Below are 26,883 nucleotides of genomic sequence, written 5' to 3'. Positions count from 1 at the left end.
CATCCGATTTTTTTGTGTAGTAATGTGGTTCGGAAACTGAAAATCACACAATTATTATAACATTTTTGTAAAGCTTAAGTATTGCATAATGTGAAACTTAAAGTGTTACTGAACCCAGGAGCCTGGATGCACTATATCTGGTCTCCCACAGTACACAGAACATGGAAATGCAATTATTTTAATAAATATATATAAACTGCTAAATACCGTTTCTCATCAGCAGTATATAGCAGTCTTAGGACTTCTATCAGTGCCTGGTTAAAGCTTGTAGGAGGAGTTTTCAATCTACTCTGGCTGTCCTGTCTGGATGCAGGACCCCTGACCCTCTCTCTGGACAATGCTGATTGGCCCTGTGCTGATCACATGCTCTCCACCAAGAACAAAAACTCTACCGCGTTCCACTACCAAAAAAAAGCGAGTCAGGCTCAGTGCTGCACAGCCAATCACAGGAAGCTTTGTACTTTATGAATGAAAACAAGGCTACCACTGGTTGGTTGAGGTGTATATTTTGATGTCATTCGCCTGCCTCTCCACCTCAGCCACAGAAGTAGCCTTGTATTCATCCATAAAATACAAAGCCTCCTGCGATTGGCTGAACAGTGCTCAGGCTGACTCAATTTTGTCCCAAGAGCAGAATGGGAATTCCCCATTCTGCTCCTATAACACAGAGCTGTATAATATATATAGCTGATGCTGCATACAGTTTGTACAGCGCTCACTTCTGTTAGGAAAAAGTTTGTTTGGGCAAGCTTGTGCCAAATTAACTGTTAAAAGTCTTAGCAAACCTGGAGTTAGTTAGGCTTTAAACTAAGGTTGTCCCGATACCACTTTTTTAAGACCGAGTACAAAAACCGATACTTTTTTCAAGTACTTGCCGATACTGAATACCGATACTTTTTTATCAATTTTTTTTGTTACAATTTTTATTTTTTACTATTTTTTGTTATGTTTTTTTTTTTTTACAATGCTTTCTATTGGGGGGGGGGGGGGGGTGGATGGTGTCAGTGTTTTTTTAATTTTTATTTCTTACAATTGAATATATTTTATTATTATTATTATTATTATTTATTTTTTTAAGCCCTGTTGGGGGGCTTTGGTGAGATATCAGGGGTCTTAATAGACCTCTGACACCTCCCCTTTGAGACAGAGAAAGGAACTGAGGACACAGATTCCCCAGTCCCTTTCTCAGCTGCACTGAAAATGAATGGACAGGAGACAGAGGCTCCTCTCCATTTATAAACTGAAGCACTGTAAACACAGGTTACGATGTTTCAGTTATATGAATGGACAGATCACTGACTCTGTTCATTCGGAAAAGCGACAGTCAGCGGTGATCGGTGTGGCTTTGGGGAGAGTTACAAGCACCGATCACCGGTGTATAGATTTCACTAAAACAGCTGAAAAGGGAGGGGGGGTCCAGGGTGAAGCTGTCAGGCTGTACTGAAATCTATACAGGGATATCGGTGCTTGTAACTCCCCCCGCTTCACCGATTATCCATGACTGCCCAGGTATCGGGTGAAGCATCGGAGCATTTTCCCCGAGTACAAGGAAATGCTTGGTATCGGTACCGATAATAGTATCGGTATCAGGACAACCCTACTTTAAAATATATTTTAAATTGTGGCCAAAATAATCTTTATCAAAAATAAATAAAGAGAATAAAGCATATCTAAACTGAAATGTAATATTTATTTTTATCTGATGATACTGCCTCAAACCTAATACAAATACAAATCTCCTCGTCTAGGTTTAGCATGCTCACTAACTGTACTGAATCTATGAAGGAACTGTGTTGTCGGGACAGAAATACAAAACACTATCCAACCCCTCATCATGGCATTTGGGGAGGTGTTTTGTAGTCCAGAGAGTGAGCTGGGAACAATGTAACTGATGACAACCAGCATAGGCAGAGTGTGCATGATGTTACCAGATCACTCACCGATTTCTGATACGATCAACAGTATTTATTTATTTTTAGATCGAAATATCAGAACTTTTTCAATTGTATATTTACCAGACCAAAATATATCAAAATGGATCAAAAAAGAGAAGTTTGTGAAGATTTACGTACCCTTTTACAATGGTGTATTTGTTTTCTTATATGCTATTTTTTGTTGCTTCAGTGCTAACAGAATTATCACTTTAAACAGGTATCTGGTATGGGATTCTAGAAGGCATTGGGATCCTGTCTGTTATTACCAATGCATTTGTTATAGCGGTGACCTCAGACTTCATTCCTCGGCTGGTGTATGCCTACAAGTATGGACCTTGTGCCGGTCTAGGACAAGCTGGAGAAAAGTACAGTAATAGCCTAAAAGTCTTTTGATAATTAACCACCATGTATAGATTCTACAGTTTTCATGATATTTAGTTAAGACACCTCTTGTTATGTTTCCATCAATGTTTATGCTATTTTGACTATGCTGCTTAAGTATAATGAATCCTATTAACGTGTATGTAAAGCTAAAGCATTTTTATGTGTAAAACATATTTTTTCACTAAAGCATTTTTATTTTGTTTTAGAGTAGGGTAGGATTTAAATCTCCATCAGGCTTTTTTTCTGTCTGTGTTCTACTGGGGGGGATTTCTCTTTATTTCCTGACCCAGAAATAAAAAGGAAATTAGAGGAAAACTCTCCAAAAGGAACAGAGTTTTCATCTTAAACAGGAACAGGTGTTCGCATTGGTGGAATCTCCCTGAGGCTGGGTTCACACTACTACACTACTTTCATCCTACTTTGCTCTGTGTTCAATGTTTCCCTATGAGAGCGTCTTGTAGTGTCCTACACAAGTCGGTCCGACTTTGAAAATGCTCCCTGTACTACTTTTGGTCCTACATTGATCCTACTTCAGGCCCATTGAATATCATTGAAGTCGGATCAAAGTAGTATCCTGTTCATGAAAGTAGGATGGATGTAGGACCAATGTAGGATAAATGTAGGACCAATGTAGCAGAGCAAAGTAGGATGAAAGTAGTGTAGTAGTGTGAACCCAGCCTGAGGCTGGGTTCACACTACTACACTACTTTCATCCTACTTTGCTCTGTGTTCAATGTTTCCCTATGAGAGCGTCTTGTAGCGTCCTACACAAGTCGGTCCGACTTTGAAAATGCTCCCTGTACTACTTTTGGTCCTACATTGATCCTACTTCAGGCCCATTGAATATCATTGAAGTCGGACCAAAGTAGTATCCCGTTCATGAAAGTAGGATGGATGTAGGACCAATGTAGGATAAATGTAGGACCAATGTAGCAGAGCAAAGTAGGATGAAAGTAGCCTATGGCTGGGTTCACACTACTACACTACTTTCATCCTACTTTGCTCTGCTACATCCTACTTTGCTCTGTGTTCAATGTTTCCCTATGAGAGCGTCTTGTAGCGTCCTACACAAGTCGGTCCGACTTTGAAAATGCTCCCTAAGGCTGGGTTCCCTAAGGCTGGGTTCACACTACTTTCATCCTACTTTGCTCTGTGTTCAATGTTTCCCTATGAGAGCGTCTTGTAGCGTCCTACACAAGTCGGTCCGACTTTGAAAATGCTCCCTGTACTACTTTTGGTCCTACATTGATCCTACTTCAGGCCCATTGAATATCATTGAAGTCGGACCAAAGTAGTATCCTGTTCATGAAAGTAGGATGGATGTAGGACGAATGTAGGATAAATGTAGGACCAATGTAGCAGAGCAAAGTAGGATGAAAGTAGTGTAGTAGTGTGAACCCAGCCTAAGGCCCCTTTCACACTACCATGACTTTAAATTCACGCCATTTTGATGCAATTTCTCGTCTGCAATTTTGTCAGGATTTTTGCCACGATTGCACTGAATGCCTGTGTAACTCGCATTAAAGTCAGCCCCAAGTAGTAGAGGGACTACTTTGAAGTCGGCACGACTTGAAGTCGTACTAATATGAATGGTTGTCATTGGAAATCATGGGGAGCGACGACTTGTCATGTGACTTTGCAGTGCCAAGTCACAGGACTAGTCGTACAAGTGTAAAACGGGCCTTTACTTCTTGTTCAGATGACAACTACTGTCTGCTTCAGGGACAATGATCACCAGGACCAATACAGTGAATGCCCCAGCAGGGACACAGATAGCAATAATAGCAGGTGCTTCATAAACACCCCCCGCCACTGTAATTCAGGCGCCCGGCACCCAAAAAGGGGCCAGGCGCCTGAATAGGGAGTGGCAGTTGTCGGCCATGGCTAGATTCATTCAATGCACAAATCTATCTATTGGTCATAGAGGGGTGGCTAGAGAGAGGGGGCGGCGCCTGTACGTCCTTATGGATGCACCGCCTGTGCTCAGAAGAATCTCCATTCATTTTTATGAAAAGCCTGTCTTTGAAGATCTCAGAGGCGGGTAACAAGCTCGTAAAAGTATTGGGAGGGGTTGTTGGCATGGAACCATTTTAAGGTTAATTGTGCTAAAAGTGTTTTAATTCTTCCCTACTCTATGAAAAACTGCAAAACACATTTTGGCTTTATACACTTTAGTGTAACTTGATAACACATGCACTAAGTTTTCATTTTTGTTTTCAAAGGTGCATGGTCGGGTATGTAAATGCCAGCCTTTCTGTCTTCCTTGTACACGATTTTGAGAATCGCTCAGATTCTGAGTTTCATGCAAGATATAATGGCGCACATGGGAAATATTGCCGGTAAGAGAAATTCGTTGTTGATGTACAATATCCTGATATTAGAGATAATTGGAACAAAATTTTAAAAGGAGACGTTGAACATAATAACCACTCAGCTAACTCATAAGCAATAAAGGGTTATAGAAGTCTGCAGGCCAGATAAAAATCACCTAATGTGATCCCTTACATTTGGTCATATGAGATTCAATAAAAACTGCTTACTGGATTTGAAATAGTTGCTATGTACTGTACAACACCTTAAAGCAGTAATAAGCCCAAAAGCAAACATTTATTATATTGCAATTTATTATATTGCAGCCTACCAATTCTTAGATGTGATGGCTGCATTCGTTTTCTTTTTTTAGGCTTTATTTCTTCTATTTTGTTCAGGTCATCCAGCCAGTAAGTCTGTTATTTTTTAACATAAAAGCTCTCTTGCAGTTACAGAGATAGGGGCAGATTCACAAAGAATTGCATGGGCGCAGCGTATGTGAGATACGCTACGCCGCTGTAACTTACTTTTTTTTAGCTTTGAATCCACAAAGAATTTGAGCCGTAAGTTACGGCGGCGTAGTGTATCTCTCGCGGCGTAAGGGAGCGGAATTCAAATTGGGTGGGTAGGGGGCGTGTTTCATTTAAATGAAGCGCGTCCCCGCACCGAACGAACTGCGCATGCGCCGTCCCTAAATTTCCCGCCGTGCATTGCGCTAAATGACGTCGCAAGGACGTCATTGTTTTGACGTGGACATAAATTACGTCCATCCCGGATCACGGACGACTTACGCAAACAAAAAAAATAAATTCAAATTAAACGCGGGAACGACGGCCATACTTAACATGGCAGGTCTAACTATACGCCACGAAACAGCAGCTTTAACTATACGCCGGAAAAAGCCGACTAGAGACGACGTAAAAGAATGCGACGGCCGCTCGTACGTTTGTGGATCGTCGGAAATAGCTAATTTGCATACTCGACGCAGATTACGACGGGAATGCCACCCAGTGGACGCCGAAGAATTGCATCTTAGATCCGAAGGCGTACGAAGACGTACGCCTGTCAGATCTAACCCAGATGCCGTCGTATCTTGCTTTGAGGATTCAAACCAAAGATACGACACGGGAAATTTGAAAGTACGCCAGCGTATCAGTAGATACGCCGGCGTACTCGCTTTGTGGATCTGCCCCATAGACCCTTTAACACTAGAAGAGGTGCTTAAAATGATCAGCTTTATTTATTCATGTAAAACCTTTGTCCTAAAAGGAAAATAAAATGTTTGCTGCAAATGATTATAAAGTATTATCTGAAGTTCAGCTTCAATTTTTTAGTGTATCTAAATCTTCTAGTACAGCTAACACTCCCCTCCTCCCAGACTGACAATGCTGCTGTCCAAATGTGCCCCCTGTGCTCCTTCATCCAGAGTGGGGGGTGCTCTAATACATGAGGGCCCGGATTCACAGACATCAGCGCATATTTAGGCTGACGTAGCGTATCTAATATACGCTATGCCGACGCAGCGCACAGAGGCAAGCACTGGATTCACAAAGCACTTGCCTCCAAATCTACGCTGGGTTTCTTAGTCGTAACTCGTCGTAAGTGGAAGTGGGCGTGAGCCATGCAAATGAGGCGTGACCCCATGTAAATGATGGATTGAGCGTCATAAAGATACGAATAACGTACGACTTACGCAAACCGCGTATATGATGCGCCGGGCACAACTACGTTTGTGAATACGGCGTATCTTCCTCATTTGCATATGTGCATAGAAAATCATTGGGAGCGGCAAATACGCCCGGCGTAACTATGCGCCCACGATACGACGGCGTAGGTAAGTTACGTTGGTCGTAGGAAGCCTATTTTCAGGCGTATCTAGTTTTGTGGGCACGGCACACAGATACGACGGCGCATAGTAACTCTTACGCGGCGTATCTCGAGATACGTCGGCGTAAGTGCTTTGTGAATACGGACCGAGGTGTGTTACTGGCCAGATCACCAGGTGAAAACAGAGGGAAAAACTTAACAACTATTGATTGGTAAGATGCAATATATTACATTTTTGGTTTTGGGTTTAATACAGCTTTAACCTTTCGTCCCTTTATTTCTACAGGTGATACTCAAAAAATTTGCAAAAGCTCATTTATGTCACTAATGCAACCTAAAAGGTGAAAATAATACATGAGATAGACTCATTACATACAAAGCAAGATGACAAATAGCGACTTGAATTGCGATGATTAAGGCTTACAGCTCATGAAAACCCCAAATCCACAATCTCAGAAAATTAGAATATTGTGAAAAGGGGCAATATTCTAGGCTCAAAATGTCACACTCTAATCGGCTAATTAAGCCATAACACCTGCAAAGGGTTCCTGAGCCTTTAAATGGTCTCTCAGTCTGGTTCAGTAGGAATCACAATCATGGGAAAGACTGCTGACCTGACAGTTGTGCAGAAAACCATCACTGACACCCTCCATTAGGAGGGAAAGCCTCAAAAGGTAATTGCAAAAGAAGTTGGATGTTCCCAATATGCTGTATCAAAGCACATTAATAGAAAGTTATGTGGAAGGGAAAAATGTGGATGAAAAAGGTGCACAAGCAGCAGGGATGATCGCAGCCTGGAGATGATTGTCAGGAAAAGGCCATTCAAAAGTGTTGGGGACTTTCACAAGAAGTGGACTGAGGCTGGAGTCAGTGCATCAAGAGTCACCACACACAGACGGATCCTGGACATGGACTTCAAATGTCGTATTCCTCTTGTCAAGCCACTTCTGAACAACAATGTCAGAAGCGTCTTACCTGGGCTAAAGAAATACAGACCCGGTCTGTTGCTCAGTGGTCCAAAGTCCTCTTTTCTGATGAGAGCAAATTTTGCATCTCATTTGGAAACCAAGTCCACAGTCTGTGTTGATTTGGGGAGCCATGTCATCTGCTGGTGTTGGTCCACTGTGCTTCATTAAGTCCAGGGTCACCACAGTCGTCTACCAGGAGATTTTGGAGCACTTCATGCTTCCTTCCGCAGACGAGCTCTATGGGGATGCTGACTTCATTTTCCAGCAGGACTTGGCACCTCCCCCACACTGCGAAAAGCAGCAAAACCTGGTTCAATGACCGTGGGATTACTGTGCTTGATTGGCCAGCAAACTCACCTGACCTGAACCCCATAGAGAATCTATGGGGCATTGCCAAGAGAAAGATGAGAGACATGAGACTGAACAATCCAGAAGAGCTAAAGGCCCCTATTGAAGCATTCTGTTCTTCCATAACACCTCAGCAGTGCCACAGGCTGATCGCTTCCATGCCACGCCGCATTGAGGCAGTAATTGCTGCAAAAGGGGCCCAAACCAAGTACTGAAAGAAAGGGGGGTGAATGGCAAATGTATGCTTGTGCCACATCCAGTATATATGAGAAAATAAAAAAGGGGTTCCCCTGGGTGGACTTTTAAGGCACTAATAGTATTCCAAATATACAGGATATTGAGAGTAAAAAAATAACAATTAATGCAAGTTTGAGACGACATTTATAAGGAATATTTATAATGTCCGCTGTCAAACGGTACACTGTATTATTGACAGGATTAACCTTGACAACCCAGCAAAGAATGCTTGGATTGTCAAGGTGTGAGGTTGATCCTGTCAATAATACAGTGTACTGTTTGACAGCGGACATTATTAGGTCTGTTGCGGATCTCATATAATCAGGGACCTCCATCCCAGTCCCAGTATATCTCTTCTGGTTGATCCACCGGTTTCTCGATCTTTGGAATAATTTCTCCCTAACGGGATGAACACCTGTTTATTATAAATGTCGTCTCAAACTTGCATTAATTGTATATTCTGATACCCATTTCTTGCTTGACTGGCAACCTCATTGATTGAACCCAGCGTGCTGTTTACAATTTCAATTCTTTTAAAAAATCGTATCCAATGAAATATTCATCATCCTTCTACATTTATAATACATGAACTAATTGTCCTTCTCTACACACCCCTGAAGAAGGTTACCCCGAAACGTGTCGGGTGTAAAGAAGGTTTTTCATGTATTTACTTATATGGTGACAATCATTGGAACTGTATATTTGAATTCAATATTTCATTTTTTTGATAAATATGTATAATTGTGAATAAAAACTATTTTTTTACTCTCAATATCCTGTATATTGGAATACTATCAGTGCCTTAAAAGTCCATCATGGGGAACCCATTTTTTCTTTAAACCAAGTACAAATACATATGCATGCTTATACTTTCCAGAGGTCCGATATTGTTCTATATACAATCCTTGTTTTATTGATTGCATGTAATATTCTAATTTTCTGAGATTGTGGATTTGGAGTTTTCATGAGCTGTAAGCCATAATCATCACAATTATGACAGATCATGGCTTGAACTATCTTGCTTTGCATGTAATGAGTCTCTCATATATTAATTTCACCTTTTAAGTTGCATTCATGAAATAAATGAACTTTTGCACGATATTCAAATTTTTCGAGTATCAGCCACCTTTTATAGGTTTATCTTAATGTTTGATCACCTGAGATCTCTTTCAAGCACTTTTCTCATCTGTTCACAGGTATCGAGACTACAGAGGTCCACCTCATGGTCCTGAGCCCTATGCTTACACTTTGCAGTTTTGGCATGTGCTTGCTGCACGCTTAGCTTTCATCATTGTATTTGAGGTAAGATAACACAAACTTCATGTTTAAGAGGTCTGTATATCATTGGTACATAAAGACTGATATAAAGGAACGTGGACATTCTCCGAGAAAAACGCGGAGAGATGTTATGTTTACTATGATACACTTTTTTGGCATAGCCTTGGCTATATGTATATTCATTTGCAATAATAATTGCAAGAGATATTTTAGTATGTGCGTAATAAAATGTACGGATAGAGCGAGCAAATGTTATATCCTGTGATATCCTGTGACATGGTGAGTAATGGGAATTTCAAAATTATGTCAATGTATCCAATTAAAAAAAAAAAATGATGGGGATTGTAACCATCATACACTATCCAAAAGAGAAAAAAAAGAAAGTTTTGATTTTAGATATACTTTAATATCAAAGTTTTGACAAAGTTTCTTAAACTTTCCACTGCCACATTCTTTGAGTGTCACCTGTACTATATTAAAGCGGGAGTTCACCCATTTAAAAAAAAAAAAAAAATCTCCCCTTAGCTTCCTGCTCGTTCGGTCTAGGGGAATCGGCTATTTATATTAAAATATGTGCAGTACTTACCCGTTTTCGAGCTGCATCTTCTTCCGTCGCTTCCGGGTATGGGTCTTCGGGAGCGGGCGTTCCTTCTTGATTGACATTCTTCCGAGAGGCTTCCGACGGTCGCATCCATCGCGTCACTCGTAGCCGAAAGAAGCCGAACGTCGGTGCGGCTCTATACTGCGCCTGCGCACCGACGTTCGGCTTCTTTCGGAAAATCGTGACGCGATGGATGCGACCGTCGGAAGCCTCTCGGAAACCTGTCAATCAAGAAGGAACGCCCATTCCCGAAGCCCATACCCGGAAGCGACGGAGAGGATGCGTCTCGTAAACGGGTAAGTACTGCACATATTTTAAAATAAATAGCCGATTCCCCTAGTAATAACGAGCAGGAATCTAAGGGGGAAAAGTGCCCTCTAAGGGTGAACCCCCGCTTTAAACATGACCACATTTCCCACCCACCTATTCTGCCAATATCCCACTAGTTGTCTAGTTGTTGTGTTTACTATCTGTAGCCATATAGGAAATATTAAAATCCCTCCCCTCCCCCCCTATGTTCCCTATGTATCCATACTTCAAGGTTAAATAGTATGTAAACCCAACATTTCATATTTTCGGTTTGTGCCTGCGGTACCATGTACTTGTATGAAAAAATTATTCCATTATCTTTGTATTGCTTCCTTTGTGTGAACTCCCTGGTGTTCCTGCCAGTCCCTCTGCTTTCTTATCACAAACTGACCACACTAAGAAGGAGAGCACAGCATGGTTAGTTCTCTAACTGTGCTGGGGACGCAGTGTACTTTCCTCCATTGTTTAGACTTGTCCTGACACATACCACCTGCACAGCTTTTTACTGGAAAGCTCAGTGTACTGTTGCTTTGCTTCTCCTACCCCAGCTCTTTTGTTGCTGAAAACAAAGGGTAAGCGATCACTTATAAAAAAGGGGAAAAAAGGTATTTATAATGTATTTTTTATATCTATACACAAATGTTTTGCCTTTCTGTGTTAAACTAAATGGGTTGTTTTACAAGGTTAATGTTTAAAGGGGTTGTAGTGAAGGTTTTTTTTTTTTAAATAACAAACATACCATACTTACTTCCACTGTGCAGTTCGTTTTGCACAGAGTGGCCCAGATTCTTGTCTTTTGGGGTCCCTCTGCGGCTGTCTCAGGCTCCTCCCCGCAAGAGCTAACACACTTCTGGGAAGCGCTCTCCCAAGGGGGTTAGCTTGCGGGTGCACTCCCGTGTAATACAGTGGCTATGGCCGCCACTGTATCACATAAAATAAGAAAATGTCATACTTATCTGCTCTGTGCAAGGGTTTTGCACAGAGCGGCCCTCCTTTTCTGGGGTCTCCCGGTGCTCCTGGCCCTTCCTTTTCATTGAGTGACCCTCGGAGAGCCGCATTCCACACAGGCACAGACAGCAGGACTCGGCCTGTCCCCAGACTCCCGTGTCACAGGATTTGCTTGACAGCAGCGGGAGCCAGTGGCTTCTGCTGCTGTCAATCTTTCCAATCAGAACCCAAGACAGCGGCTTGAGCTACTGGGCTCATCGTCTATGCTGGAACGATCAGGTACAGGTAAGAAAAAGGGGGTCTATGGGGGGGCTGCTGCAGCACAGAAGGTTTTTCACCTTAAAACATAGAATGTATTAAGGTGAAAAACCTTGAGACTTTACAACTCCTTTAAACTCTCACAATACACTAACAGTGGGAGGGTTTTAAAGGGACATTACATACCGGGGGTTTGCTCATACAGAGTGTAGGGTTCAGGTGTGCGCTATGTACAGAGTGCAGGCTTCAGGTGTGCGCTGAGTACAGAGTGTAGCGTTCAGGTGTGCACTGTGTACAGAGTGCAGGGTTCAGGTGTACGCTGCGTACAGAGTGTAGGGCTTAGGGGAGCGCTGCATACAGAGTGCAGGGTTCAGATGTGCGCTGCGTACAGAGTGTAGGGTTCAGGTGTGCGCTATGTACAGAGTGTAGTGTTCAGGTGTGCGCTGCATACAGAATGCAGGGTTCAGGTGTGCTCTGCTTACAGAGTGTAGGGTTCAGGTGTGCGCTGCTTACAGAGTGCAGGGTTCAGGTGTGCGCTGCTTACAGAGTGCAGGGTTCAGGTGTGTGCTGCGTACAGAGTGCAGGGTTCAGGGGTGCGCTGCATACAGTATGTAGGGCTCAGGGGTGCACTGCATAAAGAGTGCAGAGTACAGGGGTGCCCCTTTTCCACCAAAATCTTCCCCTCCCACAGTATAGGGCTCTACTCCCACCCCCAAATCCCCCTTCTTGACAGTACCTGATAGAGAACTGCAGCTGCAGAATAGCACGAAAGTGCAGTGTAGCTGCGGGGCCACGAGCACAGTCTTCATGAGCTGTTGCCGCTAGACAAGCACTGGGTTTCAACTACCTATCTATGCAGATATTTACAAACTGTCAGTAAATTTTCTTTCTGTTGGCAACCCTGCTTCAATGTCTTGGCAATCTGTCTTTGCTTAGTCCTGCTTCCCTGGTAGGTCTTACAGTATATTGTAACAAACAAAAGGTTTATGAATAATCAGCCACAGACACACAGGAGGGTTCGTTGTTAAATTATGCATCTCTTATGAGCACGATTTAAAATCTAGATTAAGTTCAGGACCAATTGTACTTTCTGAGCACATCATTTCTATTCATTATTGTCATATGTTAGACTCTTTTGTATGACTGCTATTTTTGTACATTCTGAAAATTGTTACCCATTATAATAATTTTATAAATATTCATGAAATGCTTAAATTTTCATCCAACTTAGTTTTCAGATTTTTTTTCTGCCATATGCAGCTGGGTACCTGTAACAATGTCTGGCAATATATTTAGCCATTCTAAAGTTCTTGAGACATTCCCTTAAGCTCTTTCTAACAATACTTGTATATTTACTGACTTCGTCGGCGTGCTGTCCTTAAATTGCCATTAGTTGCAACAATCTTAGAGGTTTATATTTTTGAATGTCCCTTAAATCCCTTGTTAAGCCACTCAAATGCTGGTACATATTGGTATTGAATGTGAATTTTGGACAACAAAGTAAATATACAGTCAAAATACTTAAAAGTGTAACACAAATATAATATTTGTTAAAATCCATAGAATATGTGTGATTTTGGTCAGCCATTTTTTTACACGTGTGCTCCACTGTGGTGTAGCCAGGAGAGTATAACCACTTTTTTCTATTGAAGGAAAATGGTGTCGTCACTTCTAATAAATTACATTGTATTATTTTCAGTAAATAACATGTTTAACTTTACTGTGTCATCCTGCTGATTGGACAGTGAAAGGGGTTGTAAAAGTTTGTTTTTTATTTTCTAAATTGGTTCCTTTAAGCTAGTGCATTGTTGGTTCTCTTACCTTTTCCTCCAATTTCCCTTCTAATGTTTTTTTTCTTTGCCCGATTTTCTCACTTCCTGTTTCTCCTCAGTAAGCTTGCCCCCATCATCCATGGGGGTTAGTCAGCCAGAACTGCTTACTGAGGAGGAACAGGACGAGAGAAATTCAGACAAAGAAAAGAAAGAAAAAAAACATTTAGAAGGGAAATCGGAGGAAAATTTATGTGAACCAACATTGCACTAGCTTAACCACTTCCATACAGGGCACGTATACACCTTCCCGCCCAGACCAATTTTTAGCTTTCAGCACTGTTGCACTTTAAATGACAATTGCGCGGTCATGCTACACTGTACCCAAACTAAATTTTTATCATTTTGTACCCACAAATAGAGCTTTCTTTTGGTGGTATTTGATCACCTCTGGGATATTTATTTTCTGGGAAAAAAAAAAAAAATGACCAAAATTTTTGAAAAAAAACGTTTTTTTTTGTTTCTGTTATAAAACATTGTAAATAAGTACGTTTTCTCCTTCACTGATGGGCACTGATGGTACTGCACTGACAGGCACTGATAAGACGGCACTGATGGGCACCGATGAGGTGGCACTGATGTGGTGGCATTGATGGGCACTAATATGGGGCACTGATAGGCGGCATGGATAGGCGGCATGGATGGGCTTGGATAGGCGGCACGGATGGGCACAGATAGGTGGCACAGATGGGCACAGATAGGCTGCACAGACGGGCACGGATAGGCGGCACGATGGGCACGGATAGGCGGCACGGACGGGCACAGATAGACGGCACGGACGGGCACTGATAGGCGGCATGGACGGGCACTGATAGGCGGCATGGATGGGCGCTGATAGGTGGCACGGCTGGGCACTTTTGTATGTGTTGTACTAATGGATGCCAATCAGTGCCAAACAATGCCTGCCAATCAGTGATGCCCATTGTGGGCACTGATTGGCATCCATTGCGGCACTGATTGGCATCCATTTTTTGTGTCCCCTTCATCCCTGGTGGTCTAGGGTGGCATCGTTTTTTTTTAATCCCTTTTTTTATCCCTATGGCCATCCCTGGTGGTCCAGTGGGCATCCCTGGTGGTCCAGTGGGCATCCTCGGGGGGGGCTGTGCTGATAATCGATCAGCACAAACCCCCCCGTCACAGGAGCAGCCGATCGGCTCTTCTCTACTCGCGTCTGACAGACGCGAGTGAGGAAAAACCGATTACCGGCTTTTCCTATTTATATCGTGATCAGCCGTGATTGGACACGGCTGATCACGTGGTAAAGAGTCTCCGTGAGAGACTCTTTACCTTGATCGGTGTTGCGGGGTGTCAGACTGACACCCTGCAACAACGATCGCCGTGATGCGCACCCCCGGGGGCGCGCAGCGGCTCAGAATCCTGAGGATGTCATATGACGTCCAGTCAGGATTCTACAACCACTTTGCCGCCGTCAATATGTCATTGGCGGGCGGCAAGTGGTTAAAGGAACCTATTTAGAAAATAAAAAACAAACCTTTACAACCCCTTGAAGCAGCAGCAGTACACCGTTGAGGTCATGTCTGTGCTTGCCCCTCCTGTAAGCAGGTTTCCTGTATTAGATTGATAGCACTGTGCAGTGCAATATAACCTGTTTGGATGACACTGTTGGTTCTCCCTTTCAAGTGCTGCACAGGGGAATGCAAGGAGATGATACAGGCTGATAGGTATTTATACAATCTGTAAAAAAAATATTTGTTTTCTATTTGCATATAGATTAACTATAAAAAGTACATTGATATGCTGCTATTTCCCCAGGATTTTAGTTTTAGCCTGGATTTCCACTTTATTTCAGTCTATGGATTAAGATAAAAAACCTACAGTGTGTAGCAGCTGTCCCCTAGTACTTACCTGAGCCCATGCTCTCTCCAGCAACGTTCATGAGTGTCTTAGCCGCCCGGGACTTTCCTCCTGATTGGCTGAGACACGGCAGTGGTGCCATTGGCTCCCACGGCGGTCAATCAAAATCAGTTACCAATCAGAAGAGAGAGGGGTGGGGCCGTGTCAGGGCTCCGTGTTTGAATGAACACACGAAGCTGTGAGTCAGCTCGGGTGCCCCCATAGCAAGCTGCTTGCTGTGGGGGACACTTGACAGGAGGGAGGAGCCAGGAGCAGCGAAGAGGGTCCTGTGAAGAGGAGGATCTGGGCTGCTCTGTGCAAAACCAACTGCACAAAGGGGGTAAGTATATTTATTATTATATATATTTTTTAAACAAGACTTTACAATCACTAAGTGATTAAGTATCTCACTGCTTGTAGTTTTCCATCATTTTTTAGCTTAATTAAATGTTTTACTTTTTCTAAATGATCACATTTTGTGTTCCAGCATCTTGTTTTTTGCATTAAGAATTTGATCTCCTACCTGATACCTGACCTTCCCAAAGACTTGAGAGATCGAATGCGGAGAGAAAAATACCTCATCCAGGAAATGATGTATGAAGCAGAATTGGAGAGAGTGCAGAAAGAGAAGAAAGAGAGGAAGAGAAACGGGAAGTACCAGAATAACGAGTGGCCCTAACTGTGAATTAAGTGAGATATGATTTTACATTTGTTTGTTGCTCATACAACCAGAAGATATTCACTGTATAATAATCCTTCTGTAGCTTTTGCATTCATTTTTGATTGGCTCCACTATGTAGCAATATGTAGATCCCACTGCCCTACAAAAGGCACATAACAATGTAATTCACACAGCTCATATTTACATTTTGCCAGTGAACTTGAGATGGCTGTGCATGGGTAGAATTTATGGTTCAATGTGATTATTTTCAGCACAATAATACAATAATCTATTCTTGTATGGATTTTGAACGATTGTATTAGCGAAAATCTAAGTTTGGCAGCATGTTGATAGGGAACAGGAAGGCAATTTTTTGGTCTGATCCTTTTCTCATCTCTGCTGTTAAAAAAAAAATGGTATCTCCCCAAATGCATTGGTCTTTATAAACAGGATCCTGGATATGAATATTTCATTGGAGGGAAATTATCTGTGGATCTAATTGTTTGGCTGACCCTTTGTGTTGGGCTAGCATAATGGGAACTTGTAAAGTGCTGATTTATTTAGAATCACTATCATCCTTACTTTGCTTTGGTAGTAAATCACTAAACCAGAACATGTGAGGTGTTCAAAAACATGACTAGCTGCGTGTTTGCCCCAGGTCAAAACAGATTATAGCGCACACATACAAAAATGACATTTATCCTGCAAGGCTAGTTAAAAACACCTGAACATATTCAAAAATACGGGGGTTTGGTCACATTATATGGTCATATAGTGCTAAGCCCACTTACTACGACAAAGTACCCCGAATTAGTGGGTCCTAACCTGTTAATAGAATGAAAGAACCTAGTGTCTCAACCTTGGGAGATAAACTCCTCTATATGGGAGAACTGAAAGGTCAGCACCAAGTCACCACCACTGTAAGGCTGACCATAGACGATTTGATCTGTGTATGGGCAGGCTGAATGTACCAAGTTTATTATTGGCTTGGCTACAACCAACCTGCCAGATTTACTTGCATTTATCGCTAGCGGCGGCTATAGCCAGAAGCAATAATCACTGTCTTCTCCCAACAGGGACAGCTCCCTCACACACACCCATGCAACCCATGGTTGAAGGAAATACATTTTTACCATATTGATACAAAGATAAGAATGACTGCTTTGAAACTTGTACATTCATAGTTAAGTAAAAGATGGCATCTGACTCTGAATGAGTTTGCATTGCTGACATCTGTTTGCCTGGAGTATGATGGCAAGCAAGATACCAGTAGACATTCTGGGCTAGATTCAGGTAGGGGCGCGCATTGTTACGGCGGCGCAGCGTAAGTTAGAGAGGCAAGTGCTGTAGCCTGTATTCACAAAACACTTGCCTCCTAAGTTACAGCGGCGTAGCGTAAATGGGGCCGGCGTAAGCGCGCGTAATTCAAATGAGGATGAGGGGGCGTATTTTATGTTAATTCTTGGTGACCCAACATGATTGACGTTTTTCCCGTCAATCCCGCCGTCCGTGGAATTTCCCAGTGTGCATTGCTCCAAAGTACGCCGCAAGGACGTAATTGGTTTCGACGTGAACGTAAATTACGTCCAGACCTATTCGCAAACGACTTACGCAAACGACGTCAAAAATTCAAAATTCTATGCGGGAACGACGTCCATACTTAACATTGCGTGCGCCTCATAATAGTAGGAGCAACCTTACGCCGAAAAAGCCTAACGTAAACTACGTAAAAAAATAGCGCCGGGCGTACGTAAATTTGTGAATCGGCGTATCTAGGTCATTTGCATATTCTACGCCGAAAACGACAGAAGTGCCACCTAGCGGCCAGCGTAAATATGCACCCTAAGATACGACGGTGTAAGAGACTTACGCCAGTCGGATCTTAGGCTAATGTCGGCATATCTTGCTTTCTGAATACAGAAAAAAGTTGCGCCGGCTTGCTTTGAATTTACACGGCGTATCTATAGATACGCCGGCATAAATCAATGCTGAATCTAGCCCTCTGTGTATAAAAAAGCTTGGTTAACCAAGGAGATATCTAACCAACCACAGAACAAGTTTGGTAAGTGCTGTGATGGAAAAAGTGAAGATATTGTTCTGGGACATACCATAGATAGGAATGATAGTGATAGTCAATCTTGAGGAAATTGGGGAGTAAATTTACAGTTTGAAGATTAAAAAGAGTAGCATTGACTTGAAAAAACAAAACAAAAAAAAACATTCACACTCACTAGATTGATGATGCATCTGCCCCCCCCCCCCCTCCACGGCTCTAAGACCAATTCCGCGTACACACAACCGTTTTTCATGACGCGAAAAATGATTTTTTTTAAATTGGTCATTAAAAACGATCGGGTATAGGCTCCAGAGCATTTTTCTCGACGTGAAAAATGGGCATTAAAAATTTAGAACATGCTCTACTTTTTCTCGTCGTTTTTCACGTCATGAAAAACGGTCGTGTAATAACGGTTGTGCAAGTTATGAGTGAGTGAGTAACTTGTATAGCGCTACAAATGCGAACTGAATTGTCTCAAGGCGATTTGCATCCAGTGTTGTCCTGATCCTTCAGGAGAGGTGGGTCTTTCGTTTTTTCCTAAAAGCCCGATGGCTTTTAGGAAAAGCATTCCAGAGCCGAGGTCCTTGGACTACAAATCTACGTTCTCCCTTAGACTTGTAGCGGGATTTGGGGATTTGGAGGAGGTTTTGGTTAGTTGACCGGAGCACGCAATTTTTGACGTAGGGTTTTATTTTCTCGCTTAACTATTGAGGAGCGTTTCCTTGTGCGCATTTGTGTGTAAGGCAGAGGATCTTGAATGTGACCCGATCCTTTACGGCTAGCCAGTGGAGGGACCTCAAGACCGGGGAGATTTGTTCCCACGGTTTGTTACCTGTTACCAGTCTGGCTGCAGTGTTCTGGATGACTTGTAGATGCAAAATCTGGTATTTGGGTAGTCCTAAGTAGAAGGAGTTTGCGTAGTCGAGTTGGGAATTGATGATTGTTCCAACCACTACTGCTGTATCCTCTTCCGGGATCAAGGGGATAAGTCTACGCAGCAGGCGGAGAAGATGGTGAGATCCGCTGACTACTGCTGCTATTTGTGCGTCCATCGTTATGTCTGAGTCAAAGATGACTCAGAGGCTTTTGACTTTGTTGCTTGTGGTGATGGTTTGTCCAAGGATAGTGGGTGGTGTCCATGTGGTCCTAGAATTAGATTTCCGATTTGCGTGAAGGATAAGGAGTTCTGTTTTGGATCCATTGAGTTTGAGGGAGCTTTCCGTCATCCAATTATCAATCAGAGTGAGGCATTTTCCTAGTTCCTGATATTGGTCTTTTTTGTTGGTGATTGGAAAGTAAAGTTGCGTGTCATCAGCATAAGAGTGGTAGCGCAGGTCCTGTTTGCTGACCATTTTGAGGAGTGGGCGGATGTAGATGTTGAAGAGTACAGGGGAAAGGGATGATCCTTAAGGGACTCTGCATGTAATGGTCTGTGTTTCTGACGTGAAGCCTCCTAGTTTCACGGTCAGTGATTGATTTTCTAGGAAGGATGCGAACCACGGTAGGGCCAAGTCTGAGACTCCGGCTACTTCTTTGAGTCGAGTGAGCAGGGTGTTGTGGTCTACCGTGTCAAAAGCTGCACTGAGGTCCAGCAGCACTAGGAGACAGGACTCTCCGTCATCTGCTGCTTCGATGGTGTCATCCCATATCTTGAGGAGTGCAGTCTCTGAGACGGGAGCACTCGTTCTGGTAAAACTAGCGTTTGTAATGGAGATAGCACATTCGTCACGCTGTAACAGACTGAAAAGCATTAATCGTCTCTCACCAAACTTTTACTAACACGCGGTAACACGAAATCGGAAAAAGCCGCCCAAAGGGTGGCGCCATTCGAATGGAACTTCCCCTTTATAGTGCCGTTCGTGTGTTGTTGTACGTCACTGTGCTTTGCTTGAGCATTTTTTTTTTTCACGATCGTGTGTATGCAAGGCAGGCTTGACAAGAATCACGTTGAGAAAAACGTTGTTTTTTAAAAACGGTCGTGTGTACGTGGCATAAGAACTGAGCAATTGCTTGGTTCTCAGCCTTCAGTGAGCAGAGAGCCTGCTCTCTGCCCTGCCCCTCCAGCACTGACTTGAGCGCTGGGTCATTAAGGGGATAGGAGCAGTTTGCTGAGAAGCTGAGCCAGCAGCTGGTACAGGCATCTGGGTGGATTCTAACTATAAAGTCAGGATCTTTCCTGAGCCTGGCTTGGCTGAGCGATGCAAGCCAACAGTGGACTTTAGCCTGTGGTCAGCTAAAAGCGGGTCACAGGAGTGCAGAAGTATAGCCAAAATAGCTTTGGCTATATTTTCTCCTTTATTACTGATTGGTAAATGGTTAACAAAACCTGGAAAAATCACTTTGGCTCAAACAATAAGACAATAAGATCTTTTGCAGGTGAGAACCTTCTGCTGCCTTGAGCTGCCTGTGGAGAAGTCAATCCAAACTTCTCCATAGACATTAGGGAAACGTTGCTATAGAACACAAATTTAAAAAAAACTGTGCTACACTGAGGTAGGTAGGCTAGCTAGGCATTCTTTCTCTTGCTTGCCCTTAGAAAGTACCCTTTGAAATCAGATCCCCGTCTTACTATGGAGGCAGCACTTTGTAGGCGACGAGTCTACTTTTTTAAAACTTAAAGAGGAGGTACAGCCCCCCACAAATACAAATACTGCGGCTGCTGACTTTTAATATATGGATACTTACCTGTCCAGGGAGCCCGCAATGTCGGCAAGCCAGCAGATCGTCGAAACGACTGTTGAGTGCAGCCGCTGTCATTCCTGGTAAGGGAACCCGGCAGTGAAGCCTTTCGGCTTCACGGTCAGCTCCTTAATGCGCATGCGCAAAGCGTGCTGCACTTTCTTATTGGTCCGGCGGTGGAGGAAGGAGGAGGGAGGCAAACTTCCAAGAGACATCGCAGCTGCCTGGTCTCCTGGAAGTGGGGACAGGTACCTGTAAAAAACAGGTACCTGTCCCCCTCTCTCCCCTGAAAGGTGCCAAGTGTGGCACCGGAGGGGGGGGGGAGGAGACGGATAAGCGGAAGTTCCACTTTAACTATTGTCTGGCTTTGAGGTACATAGCTTAGTTTTTGTGCATATATAATTAAAGCTTTCTATACCACATTTATGTCATTTTCAAGCAGTCAAAATAAAATACAATTGTCAACTAACCACTTTATTTTCATTTTCAGAGAAAACTAATCAGTACCACTGCACTACTTCACATTCTATTGCATGGAACCCAGATACAAGCTGCAGCACAGCATTTATACCCAGCAAGAACTGATCTACTGTGAATACATCTTGCAATGTAATATTGCGTTATTTCTAGCTAAACAGAAGGCATGTGATCATTGGAAGACGTGCTCAACAGTTTAAACCCCTATGTAGAAAAGGGACACAGTCAGACATTTTTTCACCTTTTTTGTACCTTTTTCTGCATTTTGCTTATTGTCTGTTTTACAGATCTATGAATATCCCTGCCGCCATTCTTTGGCTTATAGGATATCTTCCATTTGGTCACCCAGACTTGGAACTGCAACCCTGTTTACAGCGCAACAAGTTTTTGTACTTCAGACATTTCTGAGGAAATTTCTATATTATTGTACATCCTATATAAATGTATATACGTGTACATATTTCCAAGAGCTACATCATTTGTACATAGCCAAAACTAAAGAGAATGTTCGGTTTTCAAAATTGAAATAAGGGTTCTTGAGTATAAATACATTTTATGCTTGTATAATGTGATGCAATAAATTGAATTATGCACAGAAAATGTTCCTACTTAGTTTTATTCTCCATTCATTGTTGCTGTCCATGAAAGGTGTTTTATTCCATTCCATTACTGTTTGGACAAAAAAGAGCAAAACATTGTTTGTACATAAACTATCACTTTGTCATTGTGTTACTCCTACCACTGGCAAGAATAGTATGTTGGGGCAACTGCTAGTACCCATTATGGTACCTCAGGAAAATTATATAATTGAAGTGTTAGTATTATAAATAAGACATAAACATGAAAAGATAGCTTTGTGACAGGTTTACACTGATGGGGTGCTATTTGGCTGGTGCAAATGCAGTGTATGTGCATTTTACATGCATTTTTAGCCACATTCCTTGTTTTCTGAAAGGACACCAAAGGAGCAGCATGCAAGACTTTTGGTGCACTTTCAGAAAACTCGCCAAAAACTTGTGACCTAATAAAAGTCAATGGCACAGTGGCTAAAAGCGCATGTAAAATGCACATGAACCAAATATATACCCGCACTGCAACCATATTGCAGCGCACCAGTGTGAACCCAGCCTTATACAGCCACTTTAATGAAGAAAAGCAAGCTTAAAAACTGTTTTGAACTGTCCAGAAGGATCCCCTTTTATGCATCTTTCTCTGATTTGGAGTTATACTGTGACTAGCAAAATAATGGTGTAAACCTGCTGGAACTCCAAAGTTAAAAATATTTGATTATGTTATTTATGTGGCAACCTTATAATGATTACGTAAAGCACAGTCTACAAAGTGGAGTTGCATTGTATATAACAGTGATGGCGAGCCTTGGCACCCCAGATGTTTTGGAACTACATTTCCCATGATGCTTCAGTGTAGTTGAGCATCATGGGAAATGTAGTTCCAAAACATCTGGGGTGCCAAGGTTTGCCATCACTGGTATATAACGTAGAAAGTTGAGTGGATAATGTAAATAGCAGCACAGGAAGTGTGGCAAACCGGAGTATGTAAGAAACTTGGGCTCTCAGCGGGTCACTGAGATGCTGAGCCGGGTGCCGGCCCAGGCATGTGGGTGGATCCCCACTTTGTTGTCACGATCTTGTCTGAGCCTGGCCTGGCTCTACGACATCAACAGACAGCCCGTAGTCTGCTGAAAATGGGTCACAGGAGTGCAAAACTATCTGTACTCCTGTGATCCAATGGAGAAGTACAGCCAAACGAGCTTTGGCTGTACTTCTCCTTTAAAATTGTTGATGCTTGTGAGTCACATTATTTGTTCAAATGAGGTGAAGCAAACTGATCATATCATATATTTTAAAAGCTCATGTTTAATTTGGTCATATTTTGCCTTCCCTGGTTCATCCTTCCCCACCTCAAAAGCATGCTAAGCAAATTGTTTAATAAAACCCCTTGGTTTACATGAGGTACCTTATTTTAGTTACAGTGATGTTATTATTACGTCTCTGTGTTTCACACTGCAATGCAGGCAGATTATGGCTGGTGACAGGGGCTGGCAGGTTGCTGTCAACCAGGGGTCTCCAAACTGAGGCCTTAGGGCCAGATGTTGCCCTTTGCTAGCATTTATCCAACCCGTTGGGCACTATTCCTCCCACTGACACCAACAACAAAGCACTATTTATTCCACCAATACCAATGATGGGATACTATTCCTGCTTCTAATTAGGGGCAATACTCTTCCTCCTATTAACCCTTTGGCCATATTTATTCTCACTGATGCCTGGCCCAGGACATTTTCTGCCCCCGCTGGGCACAATCCGGCCCTCCTAAAGTCTGAAGGACAATTACCTGGCCCTTTGTTGGAAAAGTTTGGCGACCCCCTGCAGTAAACAAAAAATAAATATAAACATCAAATAATAACGAATAAATATTATCCAATCATGTGCAAGCTAAAACGCTTTAAATTTTGGATGCAATTAGGCAGACCCTTGTATGATGTATGGCCAGCTTAACTGATTTGCTGCAGCTTCTAATGGACTTTGTGTGAAGCGCACAGTGTGCAGTGAAATAAGATTAAGCTATTTCAGTAGAAGAGAGGAACCCATACAACTATGCAAGACTGAAGGTAAGTCCAGTTCAGGTACAGTATCAAGGTTTTTTATAGTATAAATATAATTTAAGGGACAATAAAAACATTTTTTTTTCTTTAAAAAAACATGTTATACTTCCCTGCTCTGTGCAGTGGTATTGCACAGAGCAGCCCTGATCCTTCTCTTCTCAGGTCCCCCACAGGCGCTCTAGGCTCCTCCTCTTCGGCGAGTACCCCGATATAAAGATGCTTCCTATGGGGGGACTGTTGTTGACTCACTCCTGAGCCGCCTTGTCTGCATCCATTGACACAGACAGGGTGACTTGCTCCTGCCCCCCGTCAAAGATTTTGATTGCCATTTGCTCCCACTGTGATCAGTCTGTGCAGTGAGGAAGGACAGAGCCAGGAGAGCTGCTACTCTCATGCACAGCTCTGGATCGGGCTCAGGTAAGTATAAGGGGGGTGAGGGGGCACACATGCAGCACAAAAGATGTTTTGCCTTATTGCATAAAGTAAAAAAAAAATAAGACTTTACAAACACTTTAAGAACATATTTTAGACATAAACGTATACATACACAGCAACATCCCCCGTGGCTGTGCAAAACTATGAATCTTAGCATGCCCCAGACTGAGGTCTGCCAATTCTAGGATTTCTACTCCCTGCACTGATGGAAAATTATACTCAAACATTTCATCGTTAACCACTTAAGACCCCGACCATTATGCAGTGTAAGGACCTGGCCCCTTTTTGCGATTCCACACTGCGTCGCTTTAACTGACAATTGCACGGTCGTGCGACGTGGCTCCCAAACAAAAATGGCGTCCTTTTTTTCCCACAAATAGAGCTTTCTTTTGGTGGTATTTGATCACCTCTGCGGTTTTTATTTTTTGCGCTATAAACAAAAATAGAGCGACAATTTTGAAAAAAATTCAATATTTTTGACTTTTTGCTATAATAAATATCCCCAAAAATATATAAAAAAAAAACATTTGTTTTCCTCAGTTTAGGCCGATACGTATTCTTCTACTTATTTTTGGTAAAAAAAATCACAATAAGCGTTTATTGATTGGTTTGCTCAAAAGTTATAGCGTTTACAAAATAGAGGATAGTTTTATAGCATTTTTATTTATAATTTTTTTTTTACTAGTAATGGCAGTGATCAGCGATTTTTTTCGTGACTGCGACATTATGGCGGACACATTGGACACTTTTGACACATTATTGGGACCATTGCCATTTTCACAGCGAAAAGTGCTATAAAAATGCACTGCTACTGTGAAAATGACATTTTGGGGCAAACCAGTAACTGAAGTCACTCTATCTGTAACGGTAGTGTTAAATAATTAGTTTTTCCTTAGAAGCCATACATTGTGTTATTTGCTACACTATATAAATGTGGATGATAGAAATATTGCAATTCGTTGTAATTTCTTTGAACCCCTCCTATTTGTTCTTCTGAATCTTAGTTAACATCTTTGATTTCACTCTCTCTTTGGCCACCTCCCCCATCCACTCTTGGAAGGGTCTTGGTCCCTTGTCTTTTGCTACTGCTTTTAATTTCTTGTTATGATTGTTTTTTTCTTTTTCTTTCACAGTTAAGTACAAAACATTGTGCTATTTTCTATTTTCACCCTACCCCTTCTCTACTATGATGGCTCATACAACATCAATCAACATAATTTCACCCTAAAGGACCTTTTACGCTGCAGCATTGTCAAAACGTGCTAGAGATGCCTACATCTTAAAAACATTGAGGTTCTGCCACATTTCTATTTTTTCTATACTTATCATACTGTCATGCCTCATGCCTTGTAAAAAAAAAGACTTAGGTCGGATGGGGGGGGGGGGGGGGGCTATCAATAATTAATGGGCTGTTACTCGGCACTCCACGTAAAATGTATACAACAGCAATGTGGTTGATATTTCTTGAAGCATGAATGTGTACAAATCATACTGTTTCCTATAAAGTCAAGTATAGCTTGATATCACACAGTTCGCTGGAGACAAATTCTGGAGAGAGCAACTGTCTTCTGTCTGTTTTTTACCTACTGCTACTTGACACTTTTGCCAATAACTCAAGATAAAGATATATCTGCTGAGCAAAAACTCCTACATCCAGCTTCCAATATTCTGTTAAGCATGGAATTTCATTCCACAGAAGCAAATTCGAAAATTTCACAATTCCAGTTTCCATAAATGCTTTCTGCATATTTAGATATGGGGCCGCTCTCCACATTGATAATTCCTTTCCTTTTGATTGTCTGACCCTTTTGGTCATTGTGACATTTTGAATGGGCAATTCCATTTTTTTTTTAAATAAAAAAGTTGCCTATAATTTCAGTAAGGACGTGGTTTTATATATGTGGATGGTAATGTAGCGCTACGTGTGAGCCAAAAAGCAATGGCTGTATACACCTAATGGGGTGTGACCATATATTGTGACACAAAGGATGTAATGGCAAAAATTGCACCACAACAAAATGTGAAATTAAAATCAATAAAGTGAACAATATAAACAACAATGTAATGTAGTGTCCATAAACAATAAAACGATGAAGATGTCATGAGTTGGTGAGGAACTTCCCAACAGAAATCTTCAAATATGAGGTGGAATACATATGCGCTTACCGTAACTGTTTGGACCCAAATGTCGTTCGACAGTTGATCGATCGAGCTTGGAATGTCCCACAGAGATGTCACCGGAAGTCCAGAAGGAAATGGACTCAACCCAGGAAAGGGCAGGAAGACCAGTTGTTCATCGGCCACTGACTACTCCAATACTGAAGATCCTAGTAAACCTTGGGTATGGCAATCATAAAAGATCCTCCAAGCATCCAAACACGATCTGGTTCAGGTAAGTGAGAACCCTGGCATGGGTACTGGAAACCAACTGGAGAGGGCTCAAAAAACTTGTGCAAGTGCCGAGACCTTGGCACTAAGGAATCAAGCGCATTGCAGCTAGATGTGACGTGGAGCACCAGCTGCACTGTGTCTCACTCTCGTGGGTAGGTGTAGCTTGCGTTCTACCGCCCCTCTGTGCCAAATCTGGAAGTGGCTGAACGTGACCAGGAATGCCTCGACGTACTGTACGTTTCATCTATTGATGTCGTCAGGAAGCTTCCAAGCTCGATCGATCCACTGTCGTACAACATTTGGGTCCAACAGTTGTGGTAAGCGCATATGTATTCCACCTCATATTTGAAGATTTCTGTTGGGAAGTTCCTCACCATCTCATGACATCTTCATCGTTTTATTGTTTATGGACACTACATTATATTGTTGTTTATATTGTTCACTTTATTGATTTTAATTTCACATTTTGTTGT

General features: G+C 42.3%; 1 protein-coding gene across 2 annotated transcripts in view; it reads left to right on the top strand.

Moving 5' to 3' along the window:
- Window positions 1-21,562, top strand: part of ANO4 (anoctamin 4) — a 282,473-nt gene extending 260,911 nt beyond the window's left edge. For both annotated transcript variants that reach the window (XM_040344320.1, XM_040344322.1), the window contains 5 exons: window positions 2,152-2,299; window positions 4,541-4,657; window positions 9,205-9,310; window positions 15,573-15,775; window positions 20,972-21,562. In XM_040344320.1, coding sequence (XP_040200254.1) covers window positions 2,152-2,299; window positions 4,541-4,657; window positions 9,205-9,310; window positions 15,573-15,764 — 563 coding nt within the window. In that variant the 3' untranslated portion in view covers window positions 15,765-15,775; window positions 20,972-21,562. The remainder of the gene's footprint in view (window positions 1-2,151; window positions 2,300-4,540; window positions 4,658-9,204; window positions 9,311-15,572; window positions 15,776-20,971) is intronic.
- The last annotated feature ends 5,321 nt before the right edge of the window (window positions 21,563-26,883 follow it).

This window comes from Rana temporaria, chromosome 3 (genome assembly GCF_905171775.1).
Source record: "Rana temporaria chromosome 3, aRanTem1.1, whole genome shotgun sequence".
NCBI classification, from domain to species: Eukaryota; Metazoa; Chordata; class Amphibia; order Anura; family Ranidae; genus Rana; species Rana temporaria.
Note: the sequence above shows the minus strand (reverse complement) of the source record. Positions and strands in the feature narration are given on the sequence as shown.